Here is a 20579-nt window from a genome sequence, read left to right on the forward strand (position 1 = left end):
CCTCTATCCGGTCCGTTTATTACCCGTACCCGTTGCGGGTTGACGGGTACGGGTACCGCGGGTACGGATCCGGGTATCCGGGTACGGGTCCGGTCCGCCCGGTTTTTTTTTTTTTTTTTCTGTTTTTTCCCTTTTTTTTCTGTTTTTTTCAAAAAATTCAAATTTTTTTGAAGTGAAACGGGTCGGGTACGGGTAACGGGTACGGGTATGCGGGTAGATGGGTACGGGTAGGCGGGTACGGGTATGCGGGTAGATGGGTACGGGTAGGCGGGTACGGGTAGGCGGGTAGACGGGTACGGGTATAACGGGTTTTTTTTCAAATTAGGTTGTCCGGTCCGTTTATTACCCGTACCCGTCTACCCGTCTACCCGTTTGTACCCGGGCAATGGGTACGGATAGCTCGGATAACGGGTACGGACCGGGCAAAACGGGCTGAACCCGTTAGGGGTTTAGCAAACGTCTACGTACTTGTAAGTCTTCCAACTGCCCAGGGGGCCCGGTCCTTGATTCCAAAAATAAAAAAGTACCAGGTAATTGAGAGAAACTATGAGTGAGTCTACGGTACTATGCATATCACGGGTTAGTCCGTAATATGGTTTAATATTTGACTTTTTAAAATCTTAATGGTCGATCTGAATCGTTTATCTTGTTCTCCATATTAATATGTGTTTGGAGACCAAATTTTACATTTTTTGAAATTTTTTTACTATTTTTTGAAATATTTAGAAAATCACTTGATCTGAAAATTCTGGACCATCCAAAAACAGTGATTTTTAATAAATCTAAAAAAATAGTAAAAAAATTTCAAAAAATGTAAAATTTAGTCTCCAAACACATATTAATATGGAGAACAAGATGAACAGTTCGGATCAACCGTTAGGATTTTGAAAAGTCAAATATTAAGCCGTATTACGGACCAAATCGTAATATGCATAGTACTCACTCAGAAACTATTCTAAGAGATATTATTTGGCAAATATGGTAATTGATAAAAACTATTATCATAATCGGAAAATTAGAACTTCAGACATGTTATTTATTACAGTATTGTAGGTGTCAATTCAATCGACACAAGAAAATGGGAAGTGAATATATACAATATGTATATAATAACCTTCGTATGAAATAATCTTCATATGAATCATGCCGAGTTTTAAAATGCTGGAATTTCTTTAAATGGTACATTTGTTTCTGACCCATAAAGTATAAAATGACACAATCTATAAAGTGGTCACGATATCATTGTTCCACTCATTCCTGAATTGTTATTGAAACTCCCACCGTACTTGGGTCCGGTATACGGTATACCATAATTCGGCTGTAGAAAAAAAAAAGAAAAAAGAAAAAAGAGACTACTTTTTCCTTTTAATTTGCTGTGTCAAGGAAGTGAGTAGGAGGCAATGTGATTGACATCAGATCAAATTCGATCTAATATCTTATCTGAGTCATTTGATTTGTATCAAATTATGTGCATCTAATCAGAAAAAATTATAAACTTGTTTGTACAAATCTTGATAAAAATCAAACAACTCTGACTAGACATTATGACTTGATCTTCATCGGACCGCTCCTGAGTAAATCAAGAAAAGAAGCTGATTGGACAGGGATTTTATATTCTAAATATGAGAGTGACTAATGTGTTCGTATGCATATTGGCCGATATGCATACGATTCAAATTTGAAATTTCAAAATTCAAAACGTCGATACGAACCGTTTATCTTGTTCTCCATATTAATATGTGCTTGGAGACAAAATTTTACATTTTTCTGAATTTTTTTACTATTTATTAAGTCACTTTGAAAATTGTTGATCCAACGGTGGCTACTGATCTTACTGTTTTGTTAAGCCACTGTTGGATCAACAATTTTCAAAGTGGCTTAATAAATAGTAAAAAAAATTAGAAAAAATGTAAAATTTGGTCTCCAAGCACATATTAATATGAAAAACAAGATGAACGGTTCGTATCGACATTTTGGATTTTGAAATTTCAAATTTGGACCATATGCATATCAGATCATATGCATACGAATGCACATTAGTCACTCTCTTCTAAATATATATTAATCACCTTTCTATAAATTTGATTTAAAATTTAGCTTTATTAGATAAAAATAATATATACAAGATGGGGTCTTGGGTGCACACAGGCACACAGCACAGACAAGACAATTTTGTTTTCTTTGAAAGGTATGGTAGTAGCAATCAGCATACAACACCAGACTAGACATAACGGTGCATCCACGCAAAACTCAACGAAGTCAATTGGTAGTCAGCGTTTTAATATTCAGTTTGTATGCGGTAAGCGGAAAAATACCTATATGAAGATTTTTATGCTGACTTATGTATGACTCATGTATGTAAATTTTAAATGAGAATTTATATGTATATAAATTAAATAATATACGGTAATATATGATATAAACCACTTTTAATATATTATAAACTAGTATTTTTATTACTGTTAATATACCCTAAACTGATATTTTTATCATTGTTAATATACTTTAAACCGTTAATATACTCTAAACTAGTAATATATAGTATAAACACTGTTAATGTACTCTAAATCAGTATTTTTATTACTGTTAATATACTCTAAACCGGTAATATGTTCTACATCACATATTCAGATCAATTATAGATTTTCTATTCGGATTGCAACCGAATAGGAATATTCGACCAAATAGACTGAATATTACTACACTAATTAGTACTGTAAACGGCGGCCTCAAGTCAATTTGACCAGCTTTTTCTAATTTTAGAAATTAAAAATAAAACTGATCGTTCTTTTTTTTGATAAATACATAAAATTGGATCAATAATTCCGTTATTTTGTAAGGTGCCAATTAAACCGAATTAATAATTCAGTCCTATTAATATTCACAATTTATTCATACACCAACGATCACACAATATGAAAAATTAATGAATCGAACCAATATTCCCAACAAGAATATGAGTGGAACAAAAAAAAAAAAGAAAAAGAAAAAAGAGGAGAGACTTGCATATTTCATTGTCCTTACTAAAACCGAATATAATATACTTAAAGTGTTTAATATATTTATTTCTTTTATATCTTTTATTAAATTATATAAGCAAATAATATATCGAAACATTATTTATTTCATTATATAATGATAAAGATAAAAGTATGAATAAGAAAGATATATACTTAACGGTTAAGAATATGATACGAGTATAATTAATTTTATATAAATTTGGGTATAAAAATGCCTCCATTTATTTACCCATTTGGTATTTTTTAAATATCCAACATTAAATATAAATTAACAAATTTGACCAACTTAGTTTGATATTTTTGAAAGTGTCCAGAGTCTCATAGTGTATTTACTTTTGAATTTTGATTAGTGCAGCAGCAAGTTGGAGAGAATGTACAATGACAAATTTAAAATTTATAAATAATTTATTTTAAAAATGCATGTAAATATATTAAAATTCTGAAGTTTTAAGGAAAAAATAATAAATAATAATTTGCAAATAATTCAGAAGTAATTAGTAAATTCAAAAATAATTCACAGATAATTTGACAAAACTTCGAAAAAAATTCAAGAATCCCTTTAATTGGGCTATTAATTTAGAAATACTCTGGAAATAAATTAATGCACAAACTATGCATGAACTGTTCATAGACACCAAAGTTTGGTTGATGAACCACGACCACTGGATCAGAGCGTGATTAACGGTCTTGATCTCTTTCTCGGAGAAATACGGTGGCTGTAGAGGATCGTTCTCAACTGGCCTTGGTCTGCTGGGATGGTTCGGTGGTTGTGTGACAGACTCCTTCCCCTTTTTAGCTTCTACCAGAATATCAAAAAAAAAAGAAAAAAACAATTGAGAACTTGAGATAGACTAGAAGTGATGTGGCCTAATTGTTTATATATCTGATACTAGTACTACGAAAAATTCAAAGCTTCTAATCGTTTCTAATATTAATACACTATCAAATATTAAATCTTTTGTAAAGATATTTTTTTTCATATAGATGGTGACCCAGCAGCAAACAGATGACATTAGCCAATTTCCACAGTTGTTTTCTTTAAATAAATAAAAAATTCAGACTGGTCAAACTTTCAGGGGTGGACCCAGGATTGTCGTCAGGGAGGCAAAAAAATATCAAATCGGATTTAAACTCATTAACTAATTGGGTACTCGATAAAAAAATAATATTTTGACTTATATTTTCCAATACCCTGACTTATAATTTTTGATCCTATAACTTATAATTAATATTTCCAATCATAATTCAAGAAATTTATTTTGATTTTAACACTAAATTCAACCCGAATTACAAATCAAACATCCAAATGGGGTAAAAAAAATTCCAGATAGCAACAAAGTCGATCGGTACCAATAGATCACCACTAAAACTCGAAATCTAGGGGGGCGGCTGCCCCCCCCCCCCCCCCCCCCCCGTGCTACAGTGAATGACAACTATTAGTTATATCTTGTGTCTTCTTTTTTTTAGATATTAAATGTTGAGGTATTAAATTAAAATAGTGAATACCATTGAAACTCTGATTTTTTTTTTATAATATCCTCAAAAAATAAAAAACTACTGAATATGTCCTCAATTTTCAAAAAAATTAAAAAATGTCCTGATAGCCCGCACAGAGGGGCGGTCCACCTTAAGACCTAGCCGCCTTACAGTAGAGCGGCTTGCTCCCTGTCCCAGCCACCTCATAGTAGAGCGGTTAATCGATCTGGATATGCTTCTATATTTGTATTACAATTTGTATTGTTGAATTTTATTTTGTTATAAATTGTTGTGTAATATGTTGACGGTGTGTTATAATTTGTTGTGTAATGTTTATAATTTATAATGTTATAATTTTGTTTCGTTTGATTAAAAACAACAAACAAACAAACAAAAAATACTAAAACCACAACATAAAATATAACAATCCAAACATAAAACAATACAATCCAAACATAAAATACTACAATCTAGTCAATTAGAACTAAAGCATAGCATTAAAAACCTAACGACGTCGGCGACGGTCAAAGAGATCCAATCTATCAGGTGGACGGTATTGCATGTGCGGCGGTTGATAGCCTAGTTGAACACCCTCCTCCTCATCAGCATCTATATCCATCTCCTCCTCCTGAATCTCCGACACTCTACAGGCTACTCATGGGTACTCCAACTGAATCACCAACAATGTACGAACCTCCCCCAAAAAAAAACCGACCGTCCCACTGTGGAGCGGCTAGGTCTTGAGGTAGACCGCTTCTATGTGGGACAATCAGGGTATTTTTCAATTTTTAAAAAATTGAGAGTTGATCCAATAATTTTCTATTTTTTTAGGGTATTAATAAAAAAATCGGATTCAAACTTCATGACATAGTAAAGGAGGTGAAACCGTGAAAGAGGCCCCACACGGACACGGTCCAGTAGTCCACACCTCTGATTGCTGATGCCACCTTCGATTAAATGTATATTCATCAATGCCCTAAATTGGAGTCAGATTAAGAGATGTAAGCTTAATTCGTACTTCGGGGCTTGCATATGATTTGATTTGTATTTAGTTTTCTTCGTAGTTTTAGTTCCCTTGTTTAATTGTGTTGTTATTCGATAGCTTGAGTTTTATTAATTCGTCTAGATTTGGATTGATTCGTTCAACTTGAAATATCTATGCAATAGTATGACATAAAATGTTCGCTTTTTTGAGATAAATGTGAAATAATTTCAAACTTAATTTCAAGGTCAACAAAATATCGATAGTGACATATATTATTTACAAAAGAATAATTATTAGAATTTTTGTGACAAAGAATTTCTTAGTTATTAAAAGTTCCTCTAAAAATTTAAAGGCAGACAACTATTGAGGATGGGGACTATTTAATATTTATAAATATATATATATATATTTTGTATTTCGAACCTGTGACACAAACATTATCACACGGAGAATAGAAAACAAACATTTTCAAACTTGTGACCTCTTACGAAGATCAAGCTTCATATCGTAATAGAAAACAGATATTGTCACAAAATGTTATGCTCGTTTGTAATTTCGACTATCGATTTACTTATGTAATGGTCGAATGGGAAGGATTAGCTTCAGCTGCAACTGTATTAAAGAGTGCACTCGACACCAAATTCACAGTAACATGAGGCAAATATTTTTTTGGTTAATGTTAGTTATGCCAATACATATCAATTTATTGCTACTTATAAGAGCGTGAGATATCACGTGCGAGAGCAAGGTGCAGCTAATGAACGACTAGGAAATTACAAAGAGCTCTTTAATCTCCATCATGTACAACTTAGAAACCATATTGAAAAACTTATTGACATTTTAAAAATGCAGTTCCCATTTTAAAAGTTGCAACATATCACGCAATTGATAAACAAGCGGACATAGTTCATGCTTCATATTTTATATCTTTGTTTTAAAATTAAAATTGTTGATCCGAACCATTCAACTTCAACATGATATTCATACTAAAATATGTTTGGGGATAAAATTTTATAATTTTTTGAATTTGTTTACTATATTTTAAGATAGGTACAAAATCATTAATTTTGGACAGTTAGGTACAAAATTATTGTTTCTGGACTGTTCAAAAATAGTTATTTTGTACCTTTTTTTAAAATGAGTAATAAGTTTTCAAAAATTATAAAATTTCATCTCTACGCATATTTTAGTATGAATAACATGTTAAGCGTTTGGATTGATAATTTTAATTTTGAAAACAAAAATGTAAACAATGAAACATGAGATATAAAAAACATGAAGTATTGGAACTCTCCTCTTTATACATAATTGTGGCCGGATTTCCAGCGTGTGGTATGATATCAAAATCAAAGTACATTGATTAATAGCAAATTTTGTGCATTGCATTCAATACATTATTTTTGAGAAATTTTAGATATATATCCATCATAATTTCTTTAATTAAATATTTTCCCATAAAAAATTCAAAATTGGTTATTTCCCCATCTAAATAGATCTATATTATAATTATACCCATTACTCAATTAAATCAATTAATAACATTGATTAATAATAAAAAAATAAAAAAATAAAATAGTTTTGCCCTTCTCTTGCCTCCCGTTTAAGTCCGCCCTCTACTCTCTTCCCTCGGATGCAAGAAACTATATCTCTTACTCAATCTATTTTTAATCTAGTAGTAACGAAAATCATTACGTTGTACTAATTAAAACAGAAATGGTTCTTGCTCTTTATACCAAGCAAACTAAACTCCAGATGTCAAAAGCAGAGTAAATACTGGTTCACGAAATTGAGTACCAACTTTATTGTTTACTTCGGCAATTGTATAAAATTTGCTGAACTGATTTGTAAATTTTAACAATGTACCAAATTGGAGCTTAGAGGCCATCCAATGTATCACGAAATGAGTGTGATAAGTTGAAACTAATAAGTTGCTGCTATCTTTGATATATTTTTTTTGTACCTTTTGACTTATTCCATTATTGCTTTGGTCTTGTAAGAAATGTTGGAGTTGGAATTTTTCTTATGTTGATGTTGTAAGAAATGTTCTACGGGCCAAATGATTTGGGCTGAATTAATATAATAATATATTGGGCTGGATATAATCTGGGCCTAGTGATCTGCTCTAATATCTGGATAAGTCTCTCTGAAGTGGTGTGATTGAATAGGTATATCTGAACTGGTGCATTGATCTGTTCAATTTTCACTAGCAATTATGTTCACTTCATTTCAGAAAACGAGAGAGACAAAGAGAGAAAAGAAGAGGGCTGTCAGTTCGATACTAGCATACCGAATTACAGTAGTTTGTCAGCATGTTCATGTGGATACCAATAGAGACGTAACTGCTATCGCTGATGCATATATTGGAGAAAGAGCGGAAAATGACAATTGCTAGAACAACTAGATAAAGATTTCTGCTACGCGTCTAGTGGTAAATTCTATATTAATCACGGAATTTAGTTTACACATGAATTCTGGTTTTCGAATATTGAACAAACTGATGAACTGAATAGAATTGTTGCACTATAGCCTATTCGGAAACCCTTCAGATGCCATATTCATACAAGTGAACAAACAAATTTTAGTAATCAGAAGAAAAAATTGTCCACTTGAATAAAGAAAAGTTGTGCTGGAAGCATTGAACAATAGTCGTCTCATCCTTAATTAATTCTTTCCTAGTCTGGAACTTAATTTATGAGATTTTAATGACATCTATAACTCTTTTAACTTTGCAAAATATAATATTGGCAATTATCTTGTGTAGGTTCAAGCGGTGAAGCTCTTCTGAAGCACAAGAAGCACAAGAGAGCCTTAGATCAATTTGCTAAAATTCATATATATATATATAGTCATAGAATAGTTACATGTAGTTGCTAAGTGGTGAATTTACATGTGTGTGATTAGTAGAAGGGGACCAGCTGTTAGTTTGCAAAATACTTTTTTTTTTCTTATTTAGTGTGCTTTACAATCAGGTTTGTAAAATAATTATGCTATCATAATTTGTCTTAATGAATTGATAGTTGCGATATCTATTTTATTGGAGGATGGATTCACTTACAACATTTATTAGTTATTACAATATCTTATAATAATTCGGTTTCAGTGGTCCAGAATTGTTTTCAAGGTGACCCACTGACCTTCAAAAATATAATTATATTCCATATTCTTTTGTCCACTGAAAACAAATTGTTTTAAACAATACATGATTTCTCGAGTTTTCCTACAAATAAATAATTAAATAAATAAACAAATTGTTCGAATCTATATTATTTTAGTCTTGTAAATTAAACCACATATCTTTCTAATCCCATATATTATTATAACTTTTCTGAGCTTAACTATCTTTTAGTTATTATTTTTTTGGAAAAAGAATATTGACCTTTTACCATTTATCATGGAAAGTTAACATTAAAATTTGCAGACAAGCTAGAAATTTTAAATTGGAGGACTCACAATTTAACACAGTGTAATTTCATTTTATAAGAAAAACTGAAATATTAATGCATATAAAATTATAAAAAATTTAATAGATGAAATTATAATTTTCAATTTATAAGAAGATTTAGGTCTCTTTTTTTAGTAGAACTAAGGTGTTCCTAACTTCAATAAGTTTTTGTGTACTCAACTCTAAAATTTTTTGGACTGACTTCAAACGACAAACTCAAACCCTTAAAATCTTTTTATTTTATGAGTGACGTCTATATGCGAAAATTTGAAATTTATTTTCATAGAGTCAAGTGGTCAAAAGGCGTTCAAAAAATAAATGCATTAAAATTAATTTATAAACCTTCTAATTTTAACCACTTGACTCTATACAAAATTAATTCGAAAGTTTAAAATTTCCGATGTAGATGCATCACTCGTAAGGTAAAATGATTTAAACGGTTTGAATTCATCGTTTAAAACTAATCCGATAAATTTTAAAGTTGAGTTCACAAAGAAGTTCAGTGAACGAACACCCTAATATTAACTTTTTTTTTTCTCACTACCCTTCGCCCTGAAAACACGAATTCACATCCTCTCCATTACCTGATAAGGGAATCTTTTACAATTACTAGATCTGGACCATTCTACTTGGCACGAATCTCAAAGCTCAATAATATTGCCTCGTGCACCGGTCCAAATTCCAAACCGATTGAGATTTAATCTTAAACCGTAAAATAAAGGTAATCCTCTGCAGTACGATACGAATCCTGAAAACATGATATGAGGAACTGAGAATTGAGAGATGATAATGGCACGCCAATCATTACTGAACTGACATCAGTTCTCGATTAACACGCTGGTGCCACATGAAAAGCATGTCATTGTCCCAATCAACAATGTTAAATATTCAAATGAGGGAGGGGCTTGATTCTGCGAATTAAATGCAATGGTTGAGGAGACTAAACAACCAAAAAGATAACTGATCAAGGGTCTAGTTTAAAGAGTCAAAAGCTCAAGGCCCAAAGGCAGATTTTTGTTTTAGTTGGAGGTTAACTGATCAAGTCACCTAATTATTTAAATAAAAATAAATAAATAGATTTCAAAGAAACAAGCATGTAGCTTGTTGGATTTTGAAAACATCACCTTTGCTAAATCCATGTCAGCTTGTCCAATTTTGGTGGAAGAAAACATAATTTCTCCACTGAATTTCTGTTTTGATGGAGGCACTTTCTGGCCCGTTTATTTTTTCTGCCACAAAAATCTCTCCATATCTTTCCGCCGATCCATATGTTTTGAATCTTTTGATGGAGGCACTTTCTGAATCAGTTTATTGTCATGGTTTATGTTTGATTCAGAACCAAATCGTTGAATAAAGAATTTAGTCTTCACTTAGACCGTGAGACGCAGAATAGACCGGCCTAAAATTGCGCAAGTTAACTTTAGATCGACATAAGTTAAAATATTTTTTAGATGATTAAATATATGAAGAGAGTTATAATATCTCATGTCTTTAATAGCTCATCACACCTTATATTTTGTATTTTCGATATTCATATTAAAATATATCTGATGATGAAATTTTATAATTTAAAAAAAAAAATACCATCTTTTAGATAAGACAAAAAGTCACTATTTTAAAACATTCGAGATACAATAATTTTGTACCTATCTTAAAAATTATCTTATGCCTCCATGCCTCTTTAAGGGAAAATTATTTGTATGCCACTCCAAAACATAAAATTTAGGAATTTGTCATCCCAAAATCTTAAATTAGCTAATTGCCACTCCAAAATTATTATATTTTAGCAAATTGCCACAATTATACATATAATTCAGATATTTAATTAAAATTTACTGAAAAATAGTGTATAATAAAACGTATTTTGATATTTCCAAAATTGTCCTTCAATTGAACTCCTTGAATCCAACTGATCTCTCCGGTCTCATCTTAAATCATTCTTCGTCTAGCCATCTTCTCCTGTCTCCTCGCCAACTGGTCTCTAACCAATAACACCTTATACCATGCCATAACACCATACCCTGCCCTGACATAAAGAGAAACCCTTCCAAATTTCTTTTATAATATATTGCAGTTTTAAATTCCAGACTAATAATCATACAGTAATCTGATAATACTGGTAAAAAAATGAATAAATAACACAAGCATGTTCGTACCATAGCATCTCTAGATGTTATCTCTTTTGTTCTCAAATTATAGTACAAATATCAATACTACTATGAAGTGCGAGAAATGGAAGTATGAACTGCCAATATTACAGTTGACTTGCCTAAATTGAACACCAAATAATTCATCCATAACTAAATATCAAAGTGCATGGATCCAAAAGATACAACACTGCTAATCAAAGCATGAGCTACAAACTGGGTTTTCTAAAAAACAAGCGTGAAATCCGTATTCCCATCCGATCCACATCATGAAATTCTCCTCATTTTAGCCCCTTCAAATCTTTATTATCTTGGAAGCCCTGATTAGGGGATTAGCCCTTGCAATCTCCTCCCTTCCAGCAGATTTATAATAAAAAGAGCAATCATGCATATCACTGTACCGGTGCTTTGCAAAAAATAACTCACCACACTGGCACCTAAAACCAGGGATACCGACCTTTCTATTGCACATGAGGCATCTGCTACAGCTTAATTTGGTACCAGAACAGTTGGTTTCTTTACCAGGTTTAGACATGGTTGCCGGGTCAGGAATACTGGTATCAGGTTTAGAAATCAGGATTTCTTCATGGGGTTTTGGAATTACTGTAGATTGAGGTGGTGTAATTGAAGGAGAAGGGGATGATTTGAGGTGGTGTAATTTCTTCATGATCCCTTGTTCATTATGTCATTTATTTATTTATTTTGTAAAAAAGGCTGTAAACACCAATATATTACTAACAGAAACAGTTGCAATGTATCTAGAACAATCCTACTTGACCCCTAGACCCAAACAAAACCCTTAAATAGGTCCTGAAGTCTCAGCAGTCGACACTATGCTTCATTGACAGAAACTGTCCAGGTAGCTGCTCATCCGTACCAGAAACTGGTACAGGGCTGTAAGCTGAACGTTTCAAGTCTCAACCCCATCTTTATGTCATTTATAATTTTACGGGACTACTTTACTGAGTTCTATTTTATCTCTTTGGTTTTTTAGTTAGAAAACAAAATGCTTGCTGAGAAAGAGAGGGTCGAAAAAGAGCAGAACCTCCAGCTAAAGAATCAAGTTTCTCAACTTCTGAACATAGAACAAGAACAGAAAACACAAATTAGGGATCGTGATTTGACCATTCAATCGCTGCAGGTAAAAGAAAATGGCTTCTATTTTTTGTTTTTACTCTTACATGTCATCTTTAGTTGTGATTTAAAATGTGATCATTTGGTAATATGAAAATGCATCCGCTATCTATAGCTCTCCTTGCAGTATTCATGATTTTTTTTTATTTACAGAACAAATTTAAATTAAAAGGATATTTCGAAGGGAACTCCTTATCTTATTTTCCATTGTTGGTTTTGTTCTTTATCTTTTAGAAAAACTGGTATCTGTTTCAATTGTTAATTTCCTTTTTAAAGATAACTTTTACCAACAGTTAACCTTTTATAGGAAGGCAATCATAATAATAAAGAAGGAATCAATTTAATTTTGGAGATTTTTTTTTTAGGAAAGATTTTGGAGAATTCTTAAAGGTAAAATTCATTTTTATTGGCCTTTCCCTGAATTATGTTTGGTGTTACTGAATTAGGGGTAAGGCTAGAACCCAGTTAAGGTTTGATGTAATTTTAGATTTCCTTTGTAATACAGCAATCCATGAACTGATGAACGTGTTTTACAACAACTGATAAACATTGGTTGCTTCTTTGCAAAAGACCCTTGTTTTCATAAATGATACAATATATAATTTCAGGATGATATATATGTAATTTTGCAATTTACAGGCTAAACTTGAGGCCATCGAGTCCCAGAGTCCCAACTTAAAGAAGCTCAAACTCCAGTGAGGCAAGATCAACTTTTGGTTCAGAATCAGGTTCAACTGGGGTGGTATCTAATACAAAAGCACTGGAGTCGACTGCTGATTCCGTACAAGTAACCAAAAAGCTTGAAGAGGAATATTGCAACTCTCTTGTGCCATCTTCAAATGAGGAATATTGCAGGGCATGGTGTCATGGCATGGTATAAGGTGTTATTGGTTAGAGACCAGTTGGCGAGGAGAAGGATTTAATATTGGCGAGGAGAAGGATTTAAGGGAGGCGAGGAGAGACCAGTTGGCGGGAAAGAAGGGTGGCGAGGAGACAGCCAGACAGGAGAAGATGGCTAGACGGAGAATGATTTAAGAGGAGACTGGAGAGATCAGTTGGATTCAAGGGTTCAATTGAAGGGTAATTTTAAAAATATCAAAATACATTTTATTATATATTATTTTTTAGTAAATTTTAATTAAATATCTGAATTATATGTTTGTGACAATTTGTTAAATATAATAATTTTGGAGTGACAATAAGTTAATTTAAAATTTTGAGATGACAAATTCTTAAATTTTATGTTTTAAAGTGGCATAAAAATAATTTTCCTTAACTTTAAACCCGCATCAAACGTACTTGCGTTCTTCAAATGAAGAGGAATCGTTCAACCGTTCGAGAGTTTGAACTTTTTTGGTGTGATTTGGGCTTACATTACATATCTATATATATCCGGCTATATAATTATTTAGATACAGCTAGGCGGCTGGGCCAAGCCTGTCTCCACCAAAATATGCATTAACGCAATTTTTAGTTAACAGATCTCCACCGTGGGATTGCATCTACAGTTCAGGTTTAATAATCAAAATTCAATTCTTTTTCGCTCTCAGAACCCGACTCCACTTAAAACCCTAAACCTAAACCTCTAACCCTCCGAACCTCCAAAATTAATGGCGCTGTTTTCCATGGTTCCCCGTACCATGGTTTCTGCCTCTTCATCCCCTGTACGAGGTACCAAGCTCTCCCTCCCTCTCACATTTTTCAAGTTTCTAATTGCGCACAATATTAGGTACAGTTCAATGGTAGTGGTTCCAATTCTTGTCCGTCAAGGGTCCGATTGCGCACACTCTCTCTCTATCTCCTTTTCATTTCAATTTGATTAGATCATTGAGGTTTTTTCCTGTTTTTTGTTAAATTTTTTTTGTTCGTCAAGTTTTTGATATAATTGTGGAGACTGTAGTTTGGACATGGACACATGGTTGATATTTTGTCTGTTTGCAGTTGTCAAATCACCTCCTTTTTTTCATGTAATACTCGCAAAATTGAATTTTGTGTTCAAATTTATACTCTTTTTACTGATAGATGTGGTTAATATTTTAAGTTAATACTCGTAAACCTCACCAAAGACCTTGATTGTAATGCTAATTTGATGTTTGGAACTAGCATAAACAAGTAAAGATGATCTTTCATCATAGAAATCAAAAGCTTTGATGATAAAGCAGCAAATTGGAGATTTTGCAGTGGTTTAATGGCAATATAACATTCTCTCTGCGTTAAATGTTACAATATTGTAATTCACATTAAAGTGCCGGAAGCCTACTTGATTCTTTTACTAAAAGAGCTAAGCTTGAAATGACAATTAATGCTTTTTTTATAAAATTGGATGAGATCATTATTTCAGAAAGTTCCTTTTCCAGTAGAAATTATGTTAACTGTCATAAATCTTCCTCTTTATGAAGGTTCAGATCGAATGCATCAAGAGAGCGTGGGCTGTCTGAAGAAGCCTCATATCCTTCAGGTTCAGATCAAGTACATAATGCATCATTATTCAGATTTTTTTTTCACTTTTTAAATAATTGTTCATTTATTTGTGTGAAATCAGGCTGGAGCAAGGTCAAGACTGTTTTCTGGAAGAATATGCACGGGCCAAAGCTCACCTAGAATTGGTATTTTTTTATCAAATGCTAATCATTCTGTTGTAATTTTCATTGTATTTGAATGAAATATAGAATTGTAGAGCAATGACCATGTTTTGCCCCAAGTCTTTAGATATGTTAGCTGTCGACTAGAATTTAGAAATGTTAATCTGGTCAATAGTTGCTCCACAATAACTAATTAATATCAAACAACTGATAGAAAGATTTTCGGCTCAATATATATATATTGTAACATGTGTTTAGAATCTTTGTATTTGCTTTCTGTTAAGTTCAATTTTCTTCTTATGTGCAGCTGTACCTAAAGCAGTACCTAGTGAGAAGCAGACAGTGAATAAGGTTGTGTTAGCATATAGCGGTGGCCTAGACACTTCAGTTATAGTCAGATGGATTAGGTATACAATTATTGTTATAAATACAAATAATTAAGGATCAACAATTTTTGCTGAATATATGTTTGTACTATGTATAGTTTCTCTTCTTTAAACAAAAAAAAGTTTGAAGAGTTTCTTACAATCAGTACCATTTGTGTGAAAATTCCCTGTACACTACTGTTTTTTGACAGACATCATATTGCAACATGTTTTCTCTTTATCTTGCCTAATTTTTAGGGAAAATTATGGATGTGAGGTTGTGTGCTTCACAGCTGATGTGGGACAAGTAAGCTATCCATTATCTATAAGTTCTACAGATCGATTTTAAATTTTACACATATCTGAGAATATTCTATACGATAATTTTTTCATTTTGAAAAATTTAATTGGATATTGGTTAAAATGTTTGGGTGAGCTTTCAATTATGCCCTCTTCCTTTGCTCTCAATGAATTTGGCTCTTTCGCAGCACTCCAATTGTGAAATTTTTAAGTTTGCCTTTAGTATATCAACTTAATTTGTATCTCTGTTAATTAGTTGTTGTCACCATGCTCCTTTTTTTGGGAAAGGCGGATTTTATTGTGGTGTTTTAGGTAAATATGTACTTGTTTTCATTTCCCTTGTGGATTAAGTATCAAGAAATTATACTTGATATCCATGTACTTCCTGTATTGTACATAATTTTTCAGTTGGTTGTTGCGGTGGTGCTATGTAGGGAGATATGGAGCTGGACGGATTGGAGAAGAAGGCAAAAGCAAGTGGTGCAAGCCAACTGGTAGTGAAGGATTTGAAGGAAGAATTTGTGAAGGATTTCATTTTCCCGTGTCTTCGTGCCGGTGCCATTTATGAAAGAAAGTATTTGCTTGGTACTTCCATGGCTCGTCCTGTCATTGCCAAGGTCTTTTTTTTTTTTTTCCCTGTTATAACCTTTCATATTTCCAACTGGTATTCATTGTTTGTGTGTTGTGGGGGGGGGGGGGGGGCGCAATCGTGTCCCATTCTAATCTGATTGGTTAACGGCTTGGGTTCCAGCCATACCTCTTACTCAATACAAGGTCGGGTTGGGTCATGACCTGTGTAACCCGACCCGACCCGACCTGTTTATCATTATTATTTTTATATTACATAATAGTTTAGATTGACTGGAGTTGTTGGGCTGTATGGACTTTGGAAATGTGGAGAAAATCATTCAGAAGTCAGAGATCAACAGTGGGAATCAAAATCACATTGGTCAGGAGAGAAGCCAACTCTCCTACTTAATTTTTGTTGACTATTGTACAATATTGATTGTATTTAAACTTTTTCTTGTACTTGAGTGGGTTTGGGTTGACTTCCGACCCGTTGAGTCAAACAAGGGTCTTGACTCATTGTAGAATATCAATAAAATAGTGTGAACCTGACTCCGATATCCCTTCCCTCATCCCATTTTTTCTTGAATTGGTTGATTTGTAATGGCTAATTGGATTGGAAATAGCTTTGATAATTAATTTGGGCAAATTTGATGCTTAGGGCTGTGAAATTGAGTTAAATGGTTGTGAACTTGTGATGATGTAAAATTGAGAGTTGATCAGATTATGTAGGATACAAGGTGTTATTTAACGGTTTATATACTGTTGTTCTTTTGATAGGTTATTTCCTTTTTGTTTTTTCATATTTTTCTTGGGCATTTTCGTTTTGGATTTTTCTAGTGTTGTATGTCCTCGAGTTTTTTAGAAACTGCGTATCTTATAACTTGATACTTTCTATTTCAACGATACTGGTAACACATGGCTAAAAGAAAAGAGTTTTAAATTAGCAGATTAAGTAATAAGTTTCTTTATTTCTTATAATAGGCGATGGTTGATGTAGCAAGAGAAGTTGGTGCTGATGCGGTGGCTCATGGGTGCACTGGCAAAGGCAACGATCAGGTCTTGTTTGGTTCTTATACATTGGTTCATTCATTATACCTCACCCGATTCTTTTTACTAATATTTTTCTCCTGTTAAATTTATTGTTTTTACTATTGCTGCCATTAATTAGTGTTATCGCTATTTTTTTAGGTGCGGTTTGAGCTCACTTTCTTTGCATTGAACCCCGACCTGAAGGTGGTGGCACCATGGCGTGAGTGGGATATTACTGGCCGAGAGGATGCCATTGAGTATGCAAAGAAGTATGATATTCCTGTACCGGTCACAAAGAAATCCATTTATAGCCGTGACCGCAACCTCTGGCATCTTAGCCATGAGGTTACCATCCATCTGTTTTTATTTACACTTTATTATTTTATTAATGTTATTTATATCTGTGCATAAAGTATCAGCATACTGTATGGCTGCTAAAACATGATAAGCATCATTTCTGTTTCAATGTCTTAATTTCTTGATTTACCCAAACTGGGCCTCCTCTTCTCTTAATTCTCATTTTGCAGGGTTATATGTGAAATTGTCCATTTATCTATTATATTTCAAGACTATGTTTGTAGTTTAATTCTCTCTTGTGTTCTTTATATATAGGGGGATATCTTGGAGGACCCAGCGAATGAGCCTGAGGAGGGAATGTACATGATGAGTGTCAATCCAGTTGATGCTCCTAATCAACCCGAGTATGGACATTTTTATATCCCTTTTCTTATTTAAAACTACATATATAAAAGAGGAGGGCTCAAATGCCCCATTGCTTCCTGTCCTAATCGTACCCAACATCTTTATATTCAACTTCAAAGTTCAAACAGATGATTCAAACTGCTCAACATGATATCCTCATTAATGTACCCCAACATCTTTATCTTCTAACTTCAAAGTTCAAACAGATGATCCGAACCGCTCAACATGATATCCTCATTAACGTACCCCAACATCTTTATCTTCAACTTCAAAGTTCAAACATATGATCCAAACTGCTCAACATGATATCCTCATTAAAATATGATTGGAGACCAAATTTTAAATTTTTGGAATTTTTTTACTATTTTTTAAGATGTCTACAATTTCCTGAAAAACTGTGATTTTGTACCTATCTTAAAAAAATAGTAAAATTTTTTTCAAAAAATGTAAAATTTGGTATACAATCATATTTTAACGTGGATATCATGTTGAGAGGTTCGGATCGTCTATTTGAACTTTGAAATTTAAGATAAAGATATTGGGGCACAATTGGAGCATGAAGCAATGGGGCATTTGAGCCCTCCTGTATAAAAATAGTTGCACATAGCTGTGTATTTTAAGCAATTCCCAGTGCAATAAAACTGCCTTTTGATATACTTGTTTCTACTGACGTCTCTTTTCTGTTTCTTTTTTCGTCATTGAATTCCAAACATTAGACAGTTTATTTATTTCCTCTCCCATTATTGTATAATTTGTTGAGCTAATTCTATAAATTGAATTTGTAGGTACTTGGATATTGGTATTGTCAAAGGCGTCCCAGTTTCTATAAATGGCAAGGAGCTTTCCCCTGCCACCCTCCTTAATGAACTAAACACAATCGGTGGCAAACACGGTATTGGCCGCATTGATATGGTTGAAAACCGGCTGGTTGGTATGAAGTCCCGCGGGGTCTATGAAACACCTGGTGGTACCATTATGTGGTATGCTGTGCGTGAACTTGAATCTCTAATTCTTGACCGTGATAGCATGAAACTAAAAGACTCGCTGGCATTGCAGTATGCTGACTTGGTTTATGCGGGTCGATGGTTTGACCCACTACGTGAGGCAATGGATGCTTTTATGGACAAGATCACTGAGAAAACCACCGGGTCGGTACAGATCAAGTTGTACAAGGGCTCAGCCACGGTTACCTCGCGTACCAGTCCCAATAGCATGTACAGGGCGGACATTTCATCATTTGAGAATGGTGAGATTTACAATCAAGCAGATGCTGAAGGATTCATTAGGTTGTATGGATTGCCAACTCGGGTTCGTGCCATGCAAGAGAAGGAATCTTAATCTGAATCTGAGGAGCTCAATTAGCATAATTTTTGGGCTGATTTTGAAATTTACCATTGATGATATGTTACTAAGTTTTATTGATGGTTGTGTGGGACCCGCCTATTATGCTTATGTTGGACTGTTGAGCTTGTTAATGCTAGAATAAGGAAAAATTCATTCGAAAAAAAAAAAAAAAAAGCTTGTGTTGGGCAGATTTTGATTTGGGTTCTTCTGTGAAGCTATAATTTGTTTTATTTGACTTGGGTTCTTCTGTGAACACAATAGTGTATTTACTTTTGAATTTTGATTAGTGCAGCAGCAAGTCAATTGGAGAGAATATATAGTAACAAATTAAAAATTTATAAATAATTTTTTTTTAAATGCATGCATGTATTTTAAAATTCTGAAGTTTTAAGGAAGAAAAATAATAATAAATAATTTGCGAATAATTTAGAAGTAATTAGCAAATTCATAAATTCACAGATAAATCACAGATAATTTGAAAAAAAAAATTGAAAAAAAATTCAAGAATCCCTTTAATTGGGCTATTAATTTAGAAATACCCTGAAAATAAATTAATGCACGAATTATTCACGGATTTTATTAGTTTGTTGTAGAAGTCACAGCTCTAACAATTAAGAACTTAAGAAGGACTAGAAGTGATGTAACCTAATTATACATATGGTTTATATGTAGAATTTCTTATATTTGATACTAGTACTGCGAAAAATTCAAAGCTTCTAGTCGTTTCTAATATTAATACGCTATCATTTTTTTTTTGAGAAAGTGAGTAATTTCCACCGATTTATTAGAAATCAAATTGTCTTACTGTGCCAATTCCAAAAAACTGAAACTAGAACAGATACAATAGCTGGGACAAGCCAGCAGTCAAACTAAAAACAGTACAACAAAATAGCCTCATCACAGTCAAAGCAACCACATGTACCAAAAACACATTACACCTAACAAGTATCCAAAATAAAGGGAAACTAAACATGTGATGCAACACCATAAAACTACCCAAAACAAACATTCTACATACTATTTAGGAGCTCTAACCCAAGAATATGGGTTATATCTTCCGTTGAATCTGCCACCATTGAATCTCTCTCGATTGTATCCACCTCTTTCTCTAATGGAATTATGACCCGACAGGGAATGTCATTAGTATGTAAAGGTAAAATTAAAGACATTTTTTCATATAGATGGTGGTCCAGCAGCAAACAATTGACATTTGCCAATTTTCATTGTTGTTTTCTTTAAATAAAAAATTAATTCAGACCGGTCAAACTTTGGCTGGCCGAATAATTAATAGGAACATAAATTTGTTAATTTATATTTAATGTTGGATTTAAAAAAAAATCAGTTTCTAAAGGAACAGTGAATGACAACTATTAGTTACATCTTGTGTCTTTTTTTTTTCTAGACATTAAATGTTGAGGTATTAAATTAAAATAGTGAATACCGTTGAAACTATGATTTTTTTATAATATCCTCAAAAAATAAA

General features: G+C 33.0%; 1 protein-coding gene across 2 annotated transcripts; it reads left to right on the top strand.

The window, feature by feature from the left end:
• Positions 1-13748: 13748 nt before the first annotated feature.
• Positions 13749-19284, top strand: LOC144551008 (argininosuccinate synthase, chloroplastic-like). 2 transcript variants are annotated; one of them, XM_078298782.1, is made up of 10 exons: positions 13749-13875; positions 14604-14662; positions 14747-14810; positions 15094-15193; positions 15410-15458; positions 15886-16068; positions 17003-17077; positions 17210-17395; positions 17663-17751; positions 18538-19284. In XM_078298782.1, exons 1-10 carry the CDS (start codon positions 13815-13817, stop codon positions 19088-19090), a joined length of 1419 nt encoding a protein of 472 aa, XP_078154908.1. In that variant the 5' UTR covers positions 13749-13814; the 3' UTR covers positions 19091-19284. The 2 variants fall into 2 exon arrangements, with proteins under 2 accessions (XP_078154908.1, XP_078154909.1); XM_078298783.1 differs by having other exon boundaries at positions 13789-13875; positions 14610-14662.
• Positions 19285-20579: the final 1295 nt, after the last annotated feature.

Source organism: Carex rostrata, chromosome 3, assembly GCF_964058835.1.
Source record: "Carex rostrata chromosome 3, lpCarRost1.2, whole genome shotgun sequence".
In the NCBI taxonomy this organism is placed as follows: domain Eukaryota; kingdom Viridiplantae; phylum Streptophyta; class Magnoliopsida; order Poales; family Cyperaceae; genus Carex; species Carex rostrata.